We start from the raw sequence: 20,786 nt of genomic DNA, 5'->3' as shown, positions 1-20,786 counted from the left end.
TCACACCTTGATATAATGATTTGATTTCAACCAGCATATAACTATCATTGCATTACTGGTGATTACATTAGAATGTAACTCATCCATTAATGTTATTGAATCTATTTTATAAAAGTTACATGGAGCTGTTTACTGTAAGGAAGCTATTATTATACATTTGCTTTTGATTGAGGGCAATAAAGCTTTGAAAGTTTAAGTGACTTACTCAATTTATGGTAGAGATGGATTCAGTTATTCTGATTCCAACTCCTGATTTCTTTACATAGGATGCTTCTTCATAATTGAGTGCTAGAGACAATTTTGCTATAGTGTGAAACCTCACTGAGTCCAAATAAACCTTTAGGGGAAATTATTTCTCCTCTCCTACAGACTCTTCAATGCACCAGAAACTACAAGATTCTGGAATACATAAAGATTAAGACACAACCTAATTCTTGCTTTTAAGAGTAGGGCGATCAATTTGTCCCAGTTTGCCTGAGACATTCCCAATTTTAGCAATGAAAGTCCTGCTTTCTGGAAACCACTCAAGTTTTGGGCAAATGAGATGGTCGAGCACCCTACTTTGAAGGAGTTTTTGGTCTAGATTGGAGTCATGCCTGTAAGTATTCAACTGGATAGCATCAAAGTGTTAAATGGTGACATATTAAAAGTATAGTGAAAATGAAGGACAGATTCTCTACATAGTCCTGGGAAATCTTTTACATTTATCCATCAGGTCCATATTAGTACAAGTCTCTCAAAATCGTGGCTTTTCTAGCCTCAACAATGTCCTCAAGCTCATTTTTTAATGCCCCACTCTGAAATTAAATCATTGTTATTATTTCTCCAATCTTTAAACCTTCTGGGCTACATTTTTAGTTGTATTGCTCTACCTGCAACCATCTCCTTTCCTCTACCAGCCATCCTTAACTCTTAACATGTCATATTCCCTATTATTGTTTCTAATAAATTTCTGAGCCAGATCGCTTTACCAGAGGCCAGGAATAAAGTAGTACTTAAGAAACAGTTTGTTGAAAGAATGACTCAACATTCTGAATATCTATATTTATCTACAACACAGATAAGTGTGTTGGACAAAGTCCATCTTTGTTCAACATAATAGACAAGGGTAATTTTTATGAGTGTTTCTTGATTGTCAAGTATGTGTCAAGCACTTAAGTTTCCTCACTTAATCCTCTTAACCACTGTGTGAGAGAATGAATATTATGATTATCCTCATTTTATAAAAATGCAAAAGAGGCACAGAAGTAACCAGAACACTGGTGTAAAAAAGAAATTCAATTCTAGGTCTGTTTTACAACAAATTTGAATACACCATAACGTCCCTAGCCCTCAGTATATTCAATGCCTTGGTAACTAGAGATACTATAATAGGTAATAAGTAGTTTCCACAGCCAATAATTCGCCAACAGAGGCCTTCAACTAGGTGAAATAGGGTACTGCAAGAGTTGGATGGTCATGACTATGAGGAATCTAAGACTAGGAATTTCAGAGGTTAAGTCAATCATCCAAGATACACTTATTGACTACAGCTATTGCAATTCATATACAAAGCTGGAAACACAAAATTGAATAACAAAAAAGTTATCGTGGATACCCAGTGGAATCCAGTATTACTACCAAGGAATGGCAAAAAGAACCCACCTCTAAGAATTTCTGTAACTGCCCTCAAGCCTTTCCAAATAAATCTGCAATTTAAGAACAGAGTGCTTGCAATACAAACACAGCTTCAAGGCAAATTGCTCTTCCCTCCACATTTAAACAGCTCCCCAAGCACCATCTACATACAAATTGTAAGCCTGCCACTGCTTAAGGCTCAGGTCAGAATATCAATCACAGGGAGGGGATGGGTCAGATCTGCAGTCACTAGAAAGATGTTCAGAACCAGAGGGATGGGAGAACCAGAAAGGGATAGAGTTACTAGCATGGGGGGAACAAAGACTTGTTCTCAGTAACAAGAGGAAAGAACAGTTACTAAGATTAGGGCACAAGGCCCAAGTCAAGCAGACAGCTGTGGATGAGGACTTAAGCAAAAGACATAAGTGAGGCAATATGAATGAATACACACATATAAAACCTAATTGGGATTTTAAAAGTTATTTCTTGTTGTCTTGTTGCTTTAAGTTTGTTTTAAAAAGATACCCAGGTGTCCATGCTGAATTATTTTTCTTTGACAAGTTTTGTTTTAGAGTTACAGTACAAACCTATGAAACATGAGATTTATGCTTAAAATTCAAGCAGACCCAGTTTGTGACCTATTTTCCAAAGATTATTTTACAGGGCAACCGTATTGTAAATCTAGGTAAGAAGCTAATTAGTCACCATAACTATCTTGGGTAGTAGGCACAGTATATTTCCCAAATGTATTTTTTAAAAAGTAATTCGGTATGTATCATAGCCCAAGAATGATTCCATTCACCTGCTTCGAATTTTTTTAAAAATGACCATCTTGAAAATAGGTACATTTTCTTCAATAGAAATGCTTTTAAGTGAATTTAAAATTATGCTTAAAAGTGAAGTTGGATCAACATGCCACTAGAAGTAATAAATACCTTTATACTATAATAAAACTGTGTCATTCAAGATGCAAATTGTTAATAGATAGCACACTTAGGAAACCTCTGTTAAATAAGTAGTATTGGTAAAATTTAGCCCCCAAAATATGGTAGAATTAAATCTACTTTCTCTTAAAAAGGCATATTGACTGGTGAAAGTCACAAACACATTTACCAAAATCAGTTAGCAATTTGTTAAAGTTATATGGCAAACAAAGCTAGGTGGCAGAAAAATCAGTATCACCTGCTTGATAGAAAGTTTTAATTCAGAACAGTTGATTTTTCAACTGAGTGCCTTTTTAAAACAAACTTAAAGCAACAGGACCAAAAGAAATAACTTTTTAAATTCTAATTAGAAAGGTTTTATATGTGTGTATCCATTCATAATTTGCTTCTCTTTTTGACCTTAATATAGTCCTAAGTACAGAACAGTAAATTCGGTTTGTGAAACAACATATTTTAAAAACTACTCACCAATAAACTTTCTTTTGTACTTTGATAGAAATACATGAATTACCTTCTTAGAAATCCAATTCAACTCTTCTTTGTCGAATTTTCTTTCCTCTTTGACAGTCTCATAAGATGCAAAAAAGCTCTTCATCAGCTTATCCCCGTATCTGTTGTAATTAGCAGACTGTTTAAAGTCTTTCCATCAACCTAATTCACAAATAACTGGGTTTACTGTTTCTTCTTAGCAAATTTAAAATCCATACAGGCAGAGATAAGGCTATTTGGATGTAATTTTACAGAACTTTTTCACTGGGTAGCCTAACTCATCATGGAGGAAGCATTTCTTAGTGTGTAACTCCGCCTTCCGACTTCTGAGGTACCAAAGCCTAGAGTGAAGCAGGAACTCGGGCTCACATCAAGACGCCAGACCTACAGAGAAAAACCATAGGCCTGGCCGAAGCTCTAATCCTGTGAGTACTCGCGAGAGTGGGAAAGCGCTGGCGAATGTAGGAAAGTGCAGGGGAGCGTGAGCCCGCGTGGGCCTGCGCAGGTGAGCATGGGCCAGCATGGAGAGCGCATGCGTGCTCTGCAGCTTCCATCAGTCGTTAAGTCTCTTTTTTCATATTCCGTCTCACTTCTATGACATTCGGGGATATGGAATAATCTTATTAGTCACCAACCTCAGAAAGTGCACATTTTCAAATGATCTCTGTTGCTTATAAAGTATCATTTATGAATAGAGTTGCCAGATTCAGTAAATAACAATACAGGACCCCCAGTGTAATTAGTATTTTAGGTAACCGGAGAAAAATTTATTTATCTAAGCATGCTTTCGGTAATATTTGGGGCATACTTAAACTAAAAAATTATTTCTTGTTTTTTTGTTTTTTGTTTGTTTTCGGTTTTTTGTTTTTTGGGTTTTTTGTTGTTGTTGTTGTGTTTTTTAATCTGAGCGTCCTGTATTTTATCTGGCAATTCTATTTATCAAGTAAGGGTCTTGTTAAAAAGTATAGCTATCATAACCAAAAAATCTTGCTTGGGAACAGCATCTCGGTATCTTGGTTGCCCCACTGCCTTGCAATCCCAGTTGTCTGATTGTCAGTCAGTTATGCCCAGACACAAGACTGTATTTAGAGAACTGACTTGGGCAGTGAGGTAATGTACCTATTCTTAAAACTTATTTTGATAAATGTTTAACTGTGTCTAATTGAGTGACTCCAACAGAAACTTTATCCTCAAATTAAATATGTCTAAAAAGCAAATGGAAATAGGTACATATTTGTGCCTTATAGCTTTACCTGCATAAATGAAACCATCTGAAGACCTGATTTAGAGTCTAACAAGTGACCTGCAGTTCTGCTCTTCCTTCCCCTGTATACAGGAGGTCCCTGGGAGTTACCTGGCCCACCTTCTGGTAGCTACAACCTTGTGTCAAGGCAGCAAGCAAATCTGAAAAGTGCAATTCTTTGAGTTCTTAGTATAAGTTCATTTAATTGTCCTGATTCGGTATTGAATTAGAACAGAACACAACTTACATATGACAAGCATGTGGGGAGAAGAGAGTTTGAGTCGGGGACAGTATACGGTCTTGTAAGAACTCCACAGAAAAGGGCAGAAAATGCAAGGAAAGGCAAAAACAAATAGTATCATTGTTAATACTTAAAAGATTAAGCATCAGGAACAACTGACTGGACAAAATCAGCAATATGGAATCACCTTGGGGGAGATCAAAAAGGAAATTCAGTAGAGCTAAAAGAGACATGTAACCACATGTCACTAATGCAAGCCAAGGATGGCTAGACAGAAATAGCCCCCTGCAGATATTTTTGACAGTCACTTCAAATAAAATCTTATTCTCTGAATCCACAATACAGTCTTTACTCATATTTTCCCAACTCACAGTACTCACATAGATATAAATATAGAAATTGAAAATGTTTTCTTTCATGTTCAAAAATTTTAAAAGATAAGTTTTTAGATGGATGACAGTTCAGCTCAAATCACAATTGAATTCGAGGGATAGTTGCAATGCAAAAATCAAGGTGTTCTGTATGGATTTATACTTTTGTTTAAAAAGTTACATTTGAACACATTTGATTTGTTGCCTTTTCTATTGGTGTAGAAGAAACAGGAAAATGACTATAATTATGCATACTTTGCAATGATTATGCATTTAATATGCAATAAGATATTTGCTAGGGAAGTATGTCTATGGTTAGAACAGAGAACAGGCTCCAGGGTTATGTCAGGCTGCAAAGTGATATGTATGCGAATGAATTCTCAGGCTCATTAATCATTTTTATACTTGAAGTGCTAAACTGCTAATGTTACACTGAGAGTGAAAATGAAGTAATTAAGGAGTTTAATAGCTATAGTCTTTTGAGGAGAAAACAAATTGATAATGCTTCTTATAATATGTTATAGAAATTGGATTTTTTGTTAAATTACAAAAAAACAGGTTCATCTATTGTGCAGCTTCAAATGACGCAAATCATTTGATTTTATTTGTATATAAATTCAATAGATGGCTATGTGAAGACAGTTCACTAAGCCATCACATTTATAAGAAAAAGTCTGTACACCAAGAGCACAAAAACACCTATCAGGTTCTCACCTTTTTCCTTTTGATGTTCTAAAAACCACTGCTTCTCAAATTATCTGTGGTGAAGGGCCAGTTTTTGCTCCTTTGTTCCCAATGCATCACAGATAAATTCTTTTATAAGATATAATACCGATTACTTGAAAAAGGAAACAAAAATATATATAAAATATTAGCCTGTTTTTAAATTGCTAGATTCAACAAACATAGCATTACTCAATCACGTTTCTATGAAAGTTTCTTTTTTATTAAATTTATTGAAGTAACACTGGTTAATAAAACTATGTAGGTTTCAAGTGTATAATTCAATAAGATATCATATCTGTATTGCTTTGTGTGTTCACCACTCAAAGTCAAATCTCCTTCCATCACCATATATTTGACCCCCTTCACCTTTATCTACCTCTCCCCTCAATGAAAGTTTCTGATGGCCTAACCTCGATTGCCCTACAGATGGGAAAGAGTGTGAAGCCTCCCAGCACCCTGCAATGAGATGCACTACTCTAAAGCAGAAGTCTGGGGAGCATTGGTTTGGTGTTATACACTGCTTCCTTTGCAAAGGATTGTGAACTTGTCTAGATAAGGGTAAGAACATCTCACAGATAAGCATCTCTGTTCAGACCCTTTCATTGGAATTTGCTTCTTTCTAGTAACTCTGGATACATTTTTCCTTCTCTTCCCCTTCCTTTCCTTCCATTCTTTTTTCTTCTTCCCATTTTGGAGGCATTTTTTCATGCAGTGAAAAAACCATGACCTTGGATATAGGCAGAACTGGGTTCAAATTGTGACACCACTAAGTCAGGATTTCTCATCTGCAAAATGGCAACACTATTACCCCTCACACAGTATAAAATTCTCAAGTTAGATAAAAGAGCATAGTAGCTGTTCATCAAATGCTTCTCACCTCCTCATTTCCTTCCGTTTCCTTGTGATTTGGGGGTATCTAAGACAGAGAGCAGAAATGCTATGTGTTTAAATTAATGTATTAACACTTATGCTTGCAGCTTATAAACATGACTTTTTTTTCCAGAAAATTTATTAAATAAAGCCAATCAATCAACCAACAACCAGATAAACAAACAATGGACACTACTTCACCTTTCTTCCTTTCCCAGGTAATGGTACTATCCTCCAATGTGGCCCAAGCTAGAATCCTGGGAGTCAAACTCACACCTACCCCAATTCCAGATATCACCCAAATGGTCATCACATCCATTTCTTCACTTTTCTCCCCTAGCCACTACTCGAATTCTTTTTTAAGGTTTTGAAATGTATCCCATGTATCATTTCTCAAAACCATGCAATCAATCATCCAGCTTTGCTGTCAGAAGGTTCGTTCAGAAATAAAAAGCTCAAATCAGTCTCTTGCTTGAAACCTTCCTGAGGTTCACTGTCTGTGACCTCTGGGGAAAAGTTCAGAGGCCTAACCTTTGGACTGATACAGCTGTCACAGTTCTTAGATAATTAAACTTTTTCGAAATTAGTTGGTAAATAACAGCTTCCCTAGACCCAGGCCATGTGGGCCACACCCAAGACACCTCCCCCAGATCCTGCCATCATCTAGCATCTCAAGGGTTAACATCTGGTAGAGTGTAAAAGGGGATCCCCCACCCTCCTACTGAGCTGTCCTGAAAGGTGATATCAAGCCTTACAAGTTGGCAATTATATTGAATATCTCTCCTGCTTATAAGTCCTTCACTCTCTTGCCTTGAAGTATTTCTCCCATTTCCAAGCAGGAAAACTAATTTATGGTTCTTGTCCCTTTTCTTTGAGTACATGCTGCACAATTTGGCTATACCATGAATTGAATTTGCAGATAAGGTCAGGCGCGTCATTCATAAAACTCAGAAGCGCACAGGTATTAAAGATAACATTACAGAATAGAGGATATTCTTTGATCATCAGAATGCTTTATTCTAATATGTCCAATGGGTATCACATGTGAATTGGTTTTTCTTTGTTATTATGAACTTTTTTTGCCTATTAACATTTATTATTATATTTTCATGGTAGAAATAATTGTTTTATATCCCACCTCCTAGATTCAGTACCACTTATAAAAAGTACCAGTATTTTTACATATAGACACAGAATATTATAATTATAAAAATCTAGGCTATTTAAAAGATTTCGTTGTGATTAATTTGGCATAAAATATATTACTAAGCTTCCTCAGTGATCCATTTAATTTCAAGATTACTTAATATAACAAATCTCCACTATGTAAAAATATTTAGAATCAAATTTGACCTCAATTAATAAATCCATCAGCATTTCCTTGTTGATGCACAAGTATATGAACTTTTATATGATTAGCTAGACTTTGTTACGGAAATGCTAATTTTCTGTTTTCTTTTGAATGACACAATAGTTACTCTCAACTGAATTTCATTTTCATGCATCAGTTGCATATTAATCTTGGACGTGTAGATGGTGCTCTATGTAATTAGCTAGACTTTGTCAAAGAAATGCTAGTATATTTAATGTTGTTTTAAAAAATATATGCCTTCCTCAATTAAATTTTATTTTATATATCAATTTCATATTTGACTTAAGATCTAGATGACTGGTTTTCCTGTAAGAAAGAAGCAATTTAAACACAGGAGACCTAAACCAGTCTAGACTTCGAGCTGAGTATAAATCATAGCACTTTTTTTGGTAATATAGAACATTTTAGGATGGAAAGAGTTCAAGGTGTACATTTAGGTCTGGCTCATCTTTGAGTTATAAATATTATTATAGCCTACTCTGCTTTCTCCCCAACCTCTTCTTGCCAAAACTATTTTTAAATTATACTTGTAATACTTTCTTCTTTTGCTGGCCTTGCTGACTTTTTCTATGTTATCTGTTCCCAGTGTGATGAATCTATATATTTTTTTGTTACTGTTTTTTGATATGAAGTAGTGCTGTCTCCTGGCAGTTGATATTTGCTGAAATAGTTAGGATTGTTCATCATCTCTATTTCCCAAGAACTGTGCAGATATGAAATAATCCCTTCTTAATCTCTTTATTCTCAAAGTACATAGTTCTAGAATTTTCTATTTTTCTGTATAACTGTGTTCTCAAACATACATACCTTTAGTTATTCAATGTCCTGTCATTTCTAAAATAACAAATTTATAATAAGTCGATTTGAATTTGAGAATTCTATATTAATATTTCATATCTTATTTCACCCTTTGTTTCATCCAATATAAAACTCAGTCTTTCTAGTTTAAGGGAAAATCTTACTATCTTCAGGAATAAATATCTATATTCTTAATTCTTATCTAAAATACCTATTATTTAATGACTAATTTTTTAGAAGAATAGGGAGGGAAAACAGCAAATAGTCCTTAAATCCATTATAAAACCAAAACGCCAAAAGATTTTTTTTTTTAAATCAAAAGTATCTGAATTCACTAGAGATTTATTATTTATCTTGGGCATGACATGAGAAAATAGAAAAACTAGATTAATTAAACTTAATTGCAACCCCATAAACCTCACCTCCCCCCCCCCACACACACACACCCATCCTCGCTCTGCTTTGGAATCAGAGAGATTTCACAGGTGAGGTGTTGTACAGTGGTTTTCACTCATATGAATGTGAAAAACACAAGTTAAAACAATGCAGGTAGGAATAGTTCCCTTCATCCCCATCTCTATCTTCTAAAATCCAGAGAACTGTCCTCAAAAATAAATATTCCTCCTGAGCACCATCTCTGGGGCCCAGGAATCTGTATTTTTACCAAGCATCCCTGATTGTTATGACCTAACATAGAATGATTATTCCCTTCATTCTTTTCTACCACATTTTTTTTGCTTTTTATAAAAAAAAAATTAAATTTATTGGGATAACATTGGTTAATAAAATAATATAGGTTTCAAGAGTACAGTTCTATAATGCATCATCTGTATGTTGTATATTCACCACTCAAGTCACATCTCCTTCTGTCACCATATATTTGACCACCTTAACCCTTTTCTGCATCTTCCCTCCCCACTATACCTCTGGTAGCCACTAAGCTGTTGTCTGTGTCTCTGTTTTTGTCTACCCACATTTTTTCCTTCTCTTGTTACTAAACGGTTAAATTCTTTGGTAATGCCTTAATTATCTTTATAAAACCAAATACAAGACGTTAAGGAAATATGCTTAAAACTAAGTGAGGAAGGTAAGACAAATTTGGGAGACATAGGACTTCATTCAACGAATGTTTCTGGTGCATCTATTAAGTGTCAGGTACTTTGTTCAGTGCTGGACATATGAAAATACAAAACAACATTTTTATCATCCAAGGAGCTAACAGAGTCTGGAAAAAGATAGACCTAAAATGGGTAAATTAAAACACAATGTTGTTGACTATAAGAAAAACTTAGACAAAAATATTTTGGCCTTGTATAAAGGAAGTCGATAAGTTTTACTTCCCAAAACTCTATTCATCAGTTCCCTTCCCCAGAGGGCCAGAAATTCTAAAATCTCCAGTCAGCCTCTCACCCACAAGAAAATGTTGATGAATACCAACCTTTGTTTTCTAGTTCAAGTTGACTCAGGACCCTAAACTCAAATGTCTTAACTCTCTTAGATGTTTCTTCTACTGTTACTTTTGTGCACAAAGTTCTGCCACAAACAAGGACAAGATTAGAGGTGTAGCATTTGGATACAAATCAAAATTATAGATTTCAAATTTCCAGCTGTCCTTATCCATCAAGCCAGAATTCTCAGCCTTTTTATGCCTTTTAGGGTCAGACAACCAATATTTATAAGCACTTGACTATTTTATTAAAGAAAAAAGTCCTTGCGATTTGGATATTGAATATAGACATGTCCATTTACTTAATACTTCTTTAATCATATTCTCTTTGAACCTCATTTTGGCGACAGTTAAGTCCTTTATATTGGGAGTTTCTATCCCTTACCCTCAGTTTCACTTCTTCTTCCCCATTATCATTCTATTTGCTGAAGAGTTTCTAGAATAATTTAGGGAAGAAATAATGTGGCCCAAGGTCACTTAATCTTACTTTCACTAGAGTCAGACACCCTGGGAAAAAAATGACAAAAGTGAAATTTCAATGTGTATCTTTGTTACAATGAAGAAAAATTAAGTGTCGAAATCCTGAACTATGAACCACTAATAGTTAACTTCTACTTTTAGTAGTTACATAGATTCGAATATACTTATATTAAACATTCCATATTATCCATTTATTTAACAAATATTTATTGAACATCTACTGTATGTGAAGCCCTACAAAATAAACAAAGGATGTAATGATAAGCAGATATAGACAGAATATCTGCCCTCATGGAATTCATAGTCTGATAGGGATGGCAGACTTTAATGAACAAATTTAAAATTGCAATTGCGCCAAATGCTGGGTACGCAACACTATGAATATAAGGATATCCGACCTGTCTGGGGAGGTCATCCAAGGCCTCTCTGAGATGGAACGTGAAAGACAAGTAGGAAATAATTAGGCAAAGAGATGAAGTAAGAGCAGCCCAGGACAAAGGCTCTGTGATGGGGCTGAATGTGAGACACAGATGGGGACAGAAAGAATGCTGATAGGCCTAGAATTCAGAAAGCTGGAAGATGAGTGAGAGCTAGACCACTGGGGTAGGCACTGAGAATATACGAAGTGAAAAAGCCAAATGGTGTCTGGTTCCTGTCCTTCGGAACTCAGAAGGAGAGATCTAAGCTCCAACTGAAATGCAAATTCAACAGGTACCACAGCAGAGCTAGAGGAAGCAACATGGGACAATGTAGTCAGAAGAGCCTGAGTGGACAATGTCCAAGTTAGACGCTGGAGAATGAGAATGACAAGGGAGGAAAGGGAAAACAACAGTGAGAATCTGAGCCAAAAGGTAGAAAATACTTCATATTAAAAGCAGCTGGATCGATTACTAACTAACTTGACATCTTATGCTACCATTTGCTTTCCTAAATTCCTGATCTTTTTTTTTTGCTCTAGAGTTTTAATGAAACCCTAATGCCACAGCATAGCCATGTGTCCGTTTCAAAGAAATAAGTAAATTTTTACATGATCCAGTATTAATCTATTCTGAGCTTGCGTTTGGCCTTCATCTTTAAACATTCCATCTATATTCCTAATTTGCTTTTCAGTCACCTTTCTCTTTTTCTAGAAGTATTCAATTATCATTTGGCTTCCAGAAGCATTCATCCCAATGAAATTCGGTGAATTTTAAAGTTCTGTTTTTTTTCTTTCATTTCCTTTCAAATATAAAGTATGCATGTGACTTTCGTTGCTCAAGAAGAATGATTAAGGTCTTCTCTTTAGGTATCTTCACTCGGGGTTAACCAAGTACTTGCCCCCTTCAACTAATTCTTACTACAAATGAAGTAAACACAGTTTTAGCCTTTGGTTGATTTGTCATTGTCCATCAGAAATTTTATTTCCAAGCCTCTGCTTAGAATATATGTTGTAATTAAGAGAAATGTATATTTTTAATAATCTATTACATCACAAATGATTAGGAAGCATTTGGTGTTCTTTTTGTTGGTGGGAACATCAAAAGGCTTTATTTTTTCAGAGCTGGGAATAGAAATATTAGCATGCTTTGTCAATTATGTTATTCTAGATCAGTTTTTAGTATTTTTGTTCTTTTCTGTTATAATGTTGATGGTACTATAATATGGTACACCAAAGTACCTTGCTGGTAAGTATTTTTACCACTTGAAGTTTTCTTACAGGAAATGTGATTCCCTAGTTTCATCTGCTATTCCTTTTCAAGGATTTCTTATATAAGAGTGTATGTCAGGTTAATTTATCTGGCTTCATTTCATGTAGACCAAGGTCATGAGGTTAATTTCTTTGGAGGCAGCTCAGTGTTTTAAAAGAGGACTAAATTTGGTCCCAAATAGACCTGATTTTCCATCTTGACTCATCCACCTCCACCCTTACCCCACCCCACCTCTTTCCCAAGTTGCAGGAGAAAGAGTGTTTTATTCTGTCTGGAAATAAGACTCAGCTTTCCTCTAAAACATAGTTATTCCTATAAACCCCTAAAAAGTAAGATTCAGCCAGCATTATGAGTTTACTTGCACCTTCTTCTGGGTGAAGTTAAGGTATTTAGACAGATTTCTTAATTTCTATGACCCTCAGTTGCCTCATCTTTAAAGATTTGTTTAAAAAGGTTTTCACAGGGTCCTTATGACTCCCTAAAGTATTTCAAACACCAAGGAAAGTGTCTGGCACTTATTAATTGCTGAACAAATGTTAACACTTTCCTTCCTTATGTTTAATTTTTTCCCCATCTGTAGAACAAATACATCACTAAATCATTGATTGCTGGCATAATCTTGGCAAGAATCAATAAAGTTCCTTTCAGAATTGCCCTCCTCACCCAAATATCTCAAATAACTTTTGTATCCCAAGGGTATTATTACCTAAGAGTCTAAATTTTAAAAATATATATGTATTTGAAATGATTTAGGTATATTTAAGGCTAAATATTTAATCTACCCCATAAGCTTTATATAATAAAAGACATTTCAGGATTTTTCTTTACCTAAAGTATATTATAAATGAGGATAGCACCTACCATGTAGATTTATAGCTAAAAATAAATAGGTTAATAAATGTAAAGCGTTTAGTGCAGTGTAGTGCATAAAATTAAGTCCTCAATAACAGATAATTATTTTATTTTTAAAAGGGCTTTTGAGTTTATTTATTTAAGAAGTACACCAAATTATAGAGTGCTGGAGTGGTTCAAAAAATCAGATCACGAGCACAAGAGAGAGAAAGAATGAGAGACAAGAAAGTTTCCATTTGAACTATCCAGAACAGGAACTGTTCACTCCTGCCTTTGCCCCATATTAGCCAGATGACCTTGGGCAAGTCAACCTCTGAGCCTCAGTTCTTCCCTTTAACCCCTAAGGATGATTCATTTCAGCATTCTACAAATGTTTGCTGAGCACATACCACAGGCCAGACATGAAGAACTTTAATGTGATGACAGATATAAAAAGTAATCTCTACAATATAAAACGCCATCTAAACAAATTCAGGTTCCTGTGTTTTGGTGAGCAACCTGATTATAAAATGGGCTAATACTTTAGCTGCTGATAAAGGAGTTTGGATTTAATGCTCTGATTATCAAGATGCCATTCCTCAGAAGCCTCATGAGCTAAAAGGCAGGTTTCCCCTTAGTGCCCAGCACAGGACCAGGCATAGAAGTGTGCTCAGGTGGATGTAGGATAATTGATGGGTTGCTATTGTCAGCTTCCTTCACTTTTGTGCACATTCTAAATTCCAAGTTATGCAGAGAGCCCCATGCTTCTCTAGCAATGCCAGAGCATAATCATTTATATACACATACATATATTAAATCCTGGTATATAAGCTGTAAGGACTTAGGTGGTAAAAATGGAGCTGTCAAGGGCAGTCCATAGAAGCCTTTATAGAAAGAAATGTGGAGTTAAAATATATTTCAATCTTTATTATGCTATACTGAACAAATATATTATACTATATTAAAAAAATATCTAGATCAAGCTTCCTTGAGCTGAGCTAAAATATAAGTACAGAAACTCATGTGACACAATTAGGTTGGCACAAGTGAAAAGATTGGCTGTCCTTGCGTTTATTGTCCTCTTTTACAAAATGTGATATACTTCTTGGATCAGGACTCATTTATTAAGTTGGTCTCCTATCTAGAACAAAAATCCATTCAAGTTAGTTTTACTTTAAAATACAGTCCCTGCTTATGAACCACTAAACTCTCGATTCAGAAAGTGTGGTGAGTCAACATATATTTTCTTGTGTTTTTTTTTCTCTCCTGAAGGAAATTCATGTCACAGTTATGCATCTGTTTCACCAATGCTTAACCTTGTCACTGATATATAAATGGTATCATTTCCTTGATCAAAAATGTACTTTCACATTGACTTGCCCCCTAGAATGTAGCATAAAACTATCCTCAGAGATTCATTAGCTGGACGTTCCTTCTGCAATAAGGTGACTGTGGTCCCCTTTCAGCATTGCACTGCAGGTGGAACATAATTAGCACTCCATCAAAAAACACTTTGGAGTAAACAAACACTAGTTGGCTTCCAGATCAGATTTCTGAAAAAAACTGAATTATACAATATAAATAAAATGCAAATTTATTATCGATCATATGGGGAAGTATATACACAGAGACTTGGTTGCTTTCCAATATAAAGTATTAGATTAGATACACCCCCTCTTCATCTTTTGGAATAAAGATGCTTGCAAAGAGGTTGGGCAGAATATTCTTCAGTAAACTCTGTGTATGATATGAGAGTTAGGAAAAAAAGGAATCCTGCACCTGTCCTCGAAGATTTCACAGCATGGAAGGAAGAATAGAGCATGTGACACGACTAGACACCCAACTCCCACCCATTAGGCACCACCCTTAGAAGATACCCCATCAGAAGATGTGGTTCTCCGGATTTAAGGCCCCAGATTTTAAGAATAAAAATCACAATGCAGTATACAGATGATGTATTATCAAATTATAAACTGGAAACCTATATAATTTTGTTAACCAATGTCACCCCTATCAATTTAATTTTAAAATTTAAAATTTAAATTTTTAAAAAATCAAGATTTAATTTTAAGAATTTGAATTAAAAATATCAAGATCTGAGTAGCCGGAAGCACTGCCCCATTAATAAACTATTTTAAAACCTTTAAATGGAACAACTCTAAATACCCTTTTGGTCAGACATAGGAACCCAAGGTACAACTCATTTGACAGATGAAAATTCTCTTTTCTGGGGATTTTAAAGTCTATGGTAAACTAAAACCTTTCCAGGATGCTTTAAGTGCAATTCTATCTAGAAGGAGTAGGAGCGATTAGATGACATCTCAAACTTCCTTACAACCCTGTAACTATCATCCTAAAACACATTGTAGAGGAGCCATGTTGTTTTACTGTTACTCAGTTTAAATGTGATTGAAAAAAGAAATGTTCAATATAATAGAAAGTAGAAAATACCAAGCACCATTTGGAATGAAGGTGAGGGCAGATGATAAGACAAATTAGGTCGTATCTGTCCTCAAATGAGAAGTATCTTCATAACCAAAAACACATGGGTTTTATAACATAGTGAAAGAATCCTGGCTCAGTTCAATCTGCTTTGAGTGGTATCTTATACAACTAGCCAATTTGGTTCCACAAAGATGAACAACAATTACATAGTGGTGGTAGAAAGGGTCCTTTGTGATCATCTAGGTAAGAGGTCAGCACACTTTTCCTCCAAAGGGCCAGATGTAAATATTTTAGTCTTTGTGGCCCGTATAATCACTGAGGCAAATACTCGGCCTCTCTGTTGATTATGCAAAAGCAGCCATAAACAATACATAGATCAGTGGCAGTGACTGTATGCCAATCGCATTTTATTTATGGACCTGGAAATTGGAATCTTATGTAATTTTTATGCAAAATAATAATACAAATAATAAAAAATATATATATTTTTTAACCTTTAAAAATGTCAAAACATTCTTAGCTTACAGGGCATACAAAAACAGGCAGTGAGGTTCTTTTTTTCTTTGTCCACTGGTTTTCAAACTACCTTTTCAGTAGGGGATTCCTCTCATCAAAAAAAAAAATATATATATATATGTATGTATATATATGTGTGTATATATATACACATACATATATATTTTATATAAATATGTATGTATGTATATATATATGTGTGTGTGTGTATATATATACATATATATATATATATATATATATATATATATATATATATATATATATATATGCCTTTGGGCTATTTATTTTTAACCTGGCTGTTAAGGAACAAAAGACTCAGGAAAAACCTTTGACCTCCCTACTAACTACCTGAAAGGAGTCTAGATAGAAGACCTGCTCCAGGAAGGAAGATATCATCACAGATAACTACAGATTCATATGGACTATTGTGTGATAGAGGGGAACCCAGCAAGGCCCATTTGATCAAAGTCCTCTCTGTGGTCCCTTATTAAAGATGGCCCAGCAAACATTTGTTTACCAAACATCTGCTTTTCCGTCTCCATATGAATCGCCTTCCTGTCCTTGAAGTCCAAACCACTACTCCCCTTTCTCCTTAGCTCTAGAATGACTTATAAGCCTCAACTGCCCAATCTGTCCTTGGGTCTCATTATGGCATCCCTGAACATGCATTTGTATAATACACTTTGGACATTTTCTCCTGTTAATCTGTCTCTGTTAACTCAATTATTGGCCCAGTTAGAAGAACTTAGAAGGTGGGAGGAAAATTACTTTCTTAGCCCCCATAATTCCCTCATCTTCCTTTTTATGCATGGGGAAACTAAGGCACAGAGAGTTAAAGTAACATGCCCAATGTCTTACAGCTAGTAGCAAAGCAAGGATTTTAACCCAGGCTATCTAACTGTAGATAATTCTGTATGGGGATAAGTCCCATGGACTCTGAAATGAAGTGATGTTGAAGTCATGAACTGATATAAATGGGTAGTCTAGGAGGTCTTCTCTGAGGAGATGATATTTGAAGAAGACATGAATGTTGAGATAGAGGGAAAACAGACTTACTCCAGGCAGATGTAACCATCAAGTTCAGGAATGACCTTGGCTTGCCCACGGACAAAAAAAGGCCATTGTGAGTAGAACGAAGAGTAAGGAGGAGAGCAGTATGAATTGGTATGAATTGAAGTCAGCAAGGAAGCAAGGGACAGTTTATCTAGGATCTTCTAATCTGAGTTTGGATTTTACTCTAATTAACAGCATTAGGCTTTCCAAATGTTATAAATGCCGATAGGAGAAGTTGTTTTAAATTAACAGCATTAGGCTTTCCAAATGTTATAAATGCTGATGTGAGAAGTCGTTTTAAGTTTAAATGCTTATGAAATGTCATTCTTTCTCCCTATAAAATTAGTACCAGGCATACTTTTCTGTCTCTGTGTTAAACAGTACTTATTCCAAACAAAAATAACCTAGACACTTGATGTAAGAAACACCTGTTCCTAAAAGATGACTGAACTAACTTAGCAACATGCTTGACAAGACACTGCAAGATTCTCTTCTCATGGTATCCACCAATCCAAAGCTACTATGTAATAATCTCAATCTAATCTCAACCAGTCTCAGCCTAGCAAGACCCACCTTAAAATCACCTAGCCCAAACTCTTATGTATAATAAATGCCTTCCCCTATTTTCCTGATTTTGAGCTCCCACTAAGACTCTATTTAGTCATGTTCTCCCTTAATGTAATAAGTCCAAAAATTTTAATTTGCATGATGGACAGATTTTTCTGGTGTTCTTTTGGGGAATTGATAAACAGCAGACAAGAGAACAGAGATCAGTGAGGCTCTTCCTGAAGGAGTGCTGTAGAGAAATGGGGATAAATTCAGGTAGGGACTGCAGAGAAGGAAAGAAATGATTAGATTTGGATATATTTTACAGTTAGAGCTGTCCAGAGCCTTATATACATGTAGGAGATAGAGGTTTAGGGAATGAAAAGAATAAAAACTAATATTTCAATTTGTATTTATTGTTCTTTTTAAATTTATCATTATTATTTTTAACCTGGTACCCATGTAATGCTAGTGCCAAGTACTAAGTGGAGAAGCTGGAGGAAGATCGAGTCTGAGAGCAGAGGGATAAACAAGAATTCCTTTTTAGGCATGTTAAATTTGAAGAGCCTATTTGCCATCAATTGAAGCTATCAAATAGGCATTTGCAATTATGCTACTGTGGAGATGTCACAGTCACTCAGTTTAGAATTTAGCTAACTTGGGTGTTTTTCAAGGCTACTGGGGAACTAAGGGAAACAAGAAGTGAGAGATAAATTCACAAGGGCCATGCAAAGGCAGCTAAATGTTATTTTTATGTTTGAGCAAATGTTATCTTTGGGATATGAAATGGAAAGAACTGAGAATAAAAATTATGGAGTGAAAGGAGTAACAATTGGGAATACATATAGTGCTAGTGACAAATTGAAATTGCTACTAAGAAGTGCTCTAAAAGTATTACTTCTAGGAATTTCTCTTTATATCCATCTGACTTGTTTCTATCCCACAGAGGAGAAAATCACCAATTTATTGCTTTCAGCAAGCACATGTATATTCAGAATTGCCATATTGCTCTGCTCTTTAGAAAGTAAAAGATACAACATTGTGTTGAACAAATCTACAACTGGAATGATTTTAGAAAGGATAAGGATTGTGCTGTGATCCTGCTATCATTTGAAATTAATTAAACCATAGCATCATATTAGTCAGGATTCTTACTCATATTAGTTTGTCTAATTAGTTTGTCTAAGTGAATTTTTAAAAAGAATTTTATAATTTCAAGCACAATACACTCAGAGGTTATATATGAGTGTGTGTGTGTGTGTGTGTGTGTGTGTGTGTGTGTGTGTGTGTGTCACATATATACATTCACCAAGGTCATTTTAGAGCTTCAGGGCTTTACAGCCTGATAAAAATGTTTAGTTGGTGAAATTCTTAGAACGTGCCTTAGGAACACCAGCGAAGTAGAAGACGAATCAGTGAGTCTGCAAATCAATATCATATTTTCAAAGCATATTGCACAAAGCCTTGATTTAAGAACTGTAAAGAAAAATAGAACATTAATTTGTATTAGAATTCATAGGCTCAACTCTTCTCTCTCATTTCCAAATTTCTGAGATTTTTCTAACTCACTCTTTCTGCTTCCCATTTCTCCTTGCAGTAATCTATCATACTGATGATAACTGGGTTAACCTTTCCACAAGTGGTATTTTCTTTATATGTCTCTTTGAATCATCAGTGGTCCTCACTACCTATAGCATCAGTTCGAAACTTTGACTTACAATTCAAGCTCTTCTACAATGCAGAAGAATCTCCTTTTCCAGCCTCCCCTCTCACTACCTCTCCCTCTATTACATTCAGATTTATCTCTGCAATTACCTCTGAATAAATACTCCCATATCTACTTCCCCTTTTTACTCATAATTTTTCCCCAACAAGATTACTATATCCTCAAAACCAAACTCCTTGCCATTCTTTTTAGCTCATTTCGGCCTCTAATTGCTGTGTAACCAATATAGCTAGTATTTTATGGATTTGTATAAAAATGAAGCATAAAAGATGCTTAATTAAACCTATCCCTTTAAAACCAGCATCGACAATCTATAGTCATAACTGGTCTTCTCCAAGTAAAAATGCAAGCAGTTATAGGGCAAAGACATTACTGATGGTTTTTTTAATGCCCACCAACTTATAGCTTGAACTTAGCAAGATTTCAGTGATGATGGTCTCCCTTGGAATCTGCCAAAAGTTATTTCAGTTTAAGAAAATTGAGATGAGCAAAGTAAATTAGAGCTCATTAGTAGAGACCATGCAGGGAAACAAGCTTCTGCTCTCATTACTCCCCTTATCCAGGGAACCTCAGTCAATTAGAGCCAATTAACAGACATGTGAACTGTCTCTGCTGAGTGCAGGGCACTGGATGGAGTATGTGTCAATGAACACAGGGCTGGAACCCTCAAGTAGCATCTACTCATAACTGCTTGTGCTCTTCAGGGGCAAAGATTTCATCTCCCATCTACAATCCGGTGAACTGGAAAACGGGTCAGGAGACTATTTCTAAACAGGATGTTGGCTAAGTGGTTAAGAACTCGGTCAGTGACAGGATAAGAAAGAATGCAACAAACTCAATGGCAAATACCTGAGAGCTATAACTTCAAACAGATGTAGCTTCAAATCAGCAAGTGACTCAAAGATCATTGTCCTTCCTGGATCTGGAAGCCGTAAAAGCATAATATGGAACATAGTATGGAACATTTAGGGAAAGCCCTTGTTTTCTGGATGAGAGGACATGTTCGGCTCTCTCTTTCCAATCCAGGAAATTGGCCTTTTCGTCAAGTAAATAGCAATAAGCCACTTTGACCTCCATTTTCCATGATAGGGTGGAGATATCTATATTCTAAGGAAAGTGAAATTGGCTGTCAGGATTTTGTTTTGCTGAGAAGGTATTAGAGTAAGCTCAGAACCAGAGCTGAATTATTCAGCACAACAGAGGAAATTTTGGAGGCTATGTGGAAAAGAGATAAAGAGAAATGGGAGAACTAGCAGCTGAAGAGAGGGACTTTGGGGAAAAGAAAACAGGCAAATGTAAAGGAAATTTTTATTTTTATTTTTCTATTGAGTGGTATGTGATATTAATCCTCTTCTTGGTCTTCTTTCTAAATGTACGATA

At 35.4% G+C, this 20,786-nt stretch overlaps 1 protein-coding gene across 5 annotated transcripts in view; it reads right to left on the bottom strand.

Moving 5' to 3' along the window:
* The window catches only part of IL1RAPL1 (interleukin 1 receptor accessory protein like 1), a 1,213,847-nt gene that overhangs the window by 1,143,157 nt on the left and 49,904 nt on the right, over positions 1 to 20,786 (bottom strand). Inside the window, exons 1-2 of one of the 5 annotated variants that reach the window (XM_036226767.1) lie at positions 5,620 to 5,908; positions 3,073 to 3,212 (exon numbers count right to left, since the gene is read on the bottom strand). The exons of 2 other annotated variants lie outside the window; for them this stretch is intronic. In XM_036226767.1, the coding sequence (XP_036082660.1) occupies positions 3,073 to 3,156 (84 nt within the window). In that variant the 5' untranslated portion in view covers positions 3,157 to 3,212; positions 5,620 to 5,908. Of the gene's footprint in view, positions 1 to 3,072; positions 3,905 to 5,619; positions 5,909 to 20,786 lie in introns of those variants that run through there. 2 more of the 5 variants (XM_016159488.2, XM_036226766.1) reach the window with 2 other exon arrangements.

Source organism: Rousettus aegyptiacus, unplaced genomic scaffold (genome assembly GCF_014176215.1).
Source record: "Rousettus aegyptiacus isolate mRouAeg1 unplaced genomic scaffold, mRouAeg1.p scaffold_m13_p_9, whole genome shotgun sequence".
Taxonomy (NCBI): domain Eukaryota; kingdom Metazoa; phylum Chordata; class Mammalia; order Chiroptera; family Pteropodidae; genus Rousettus; species Rousettus aegyptiacus.
This window is presented reverse-complemented; position numbering and strand designations above follow the sequence as displayed.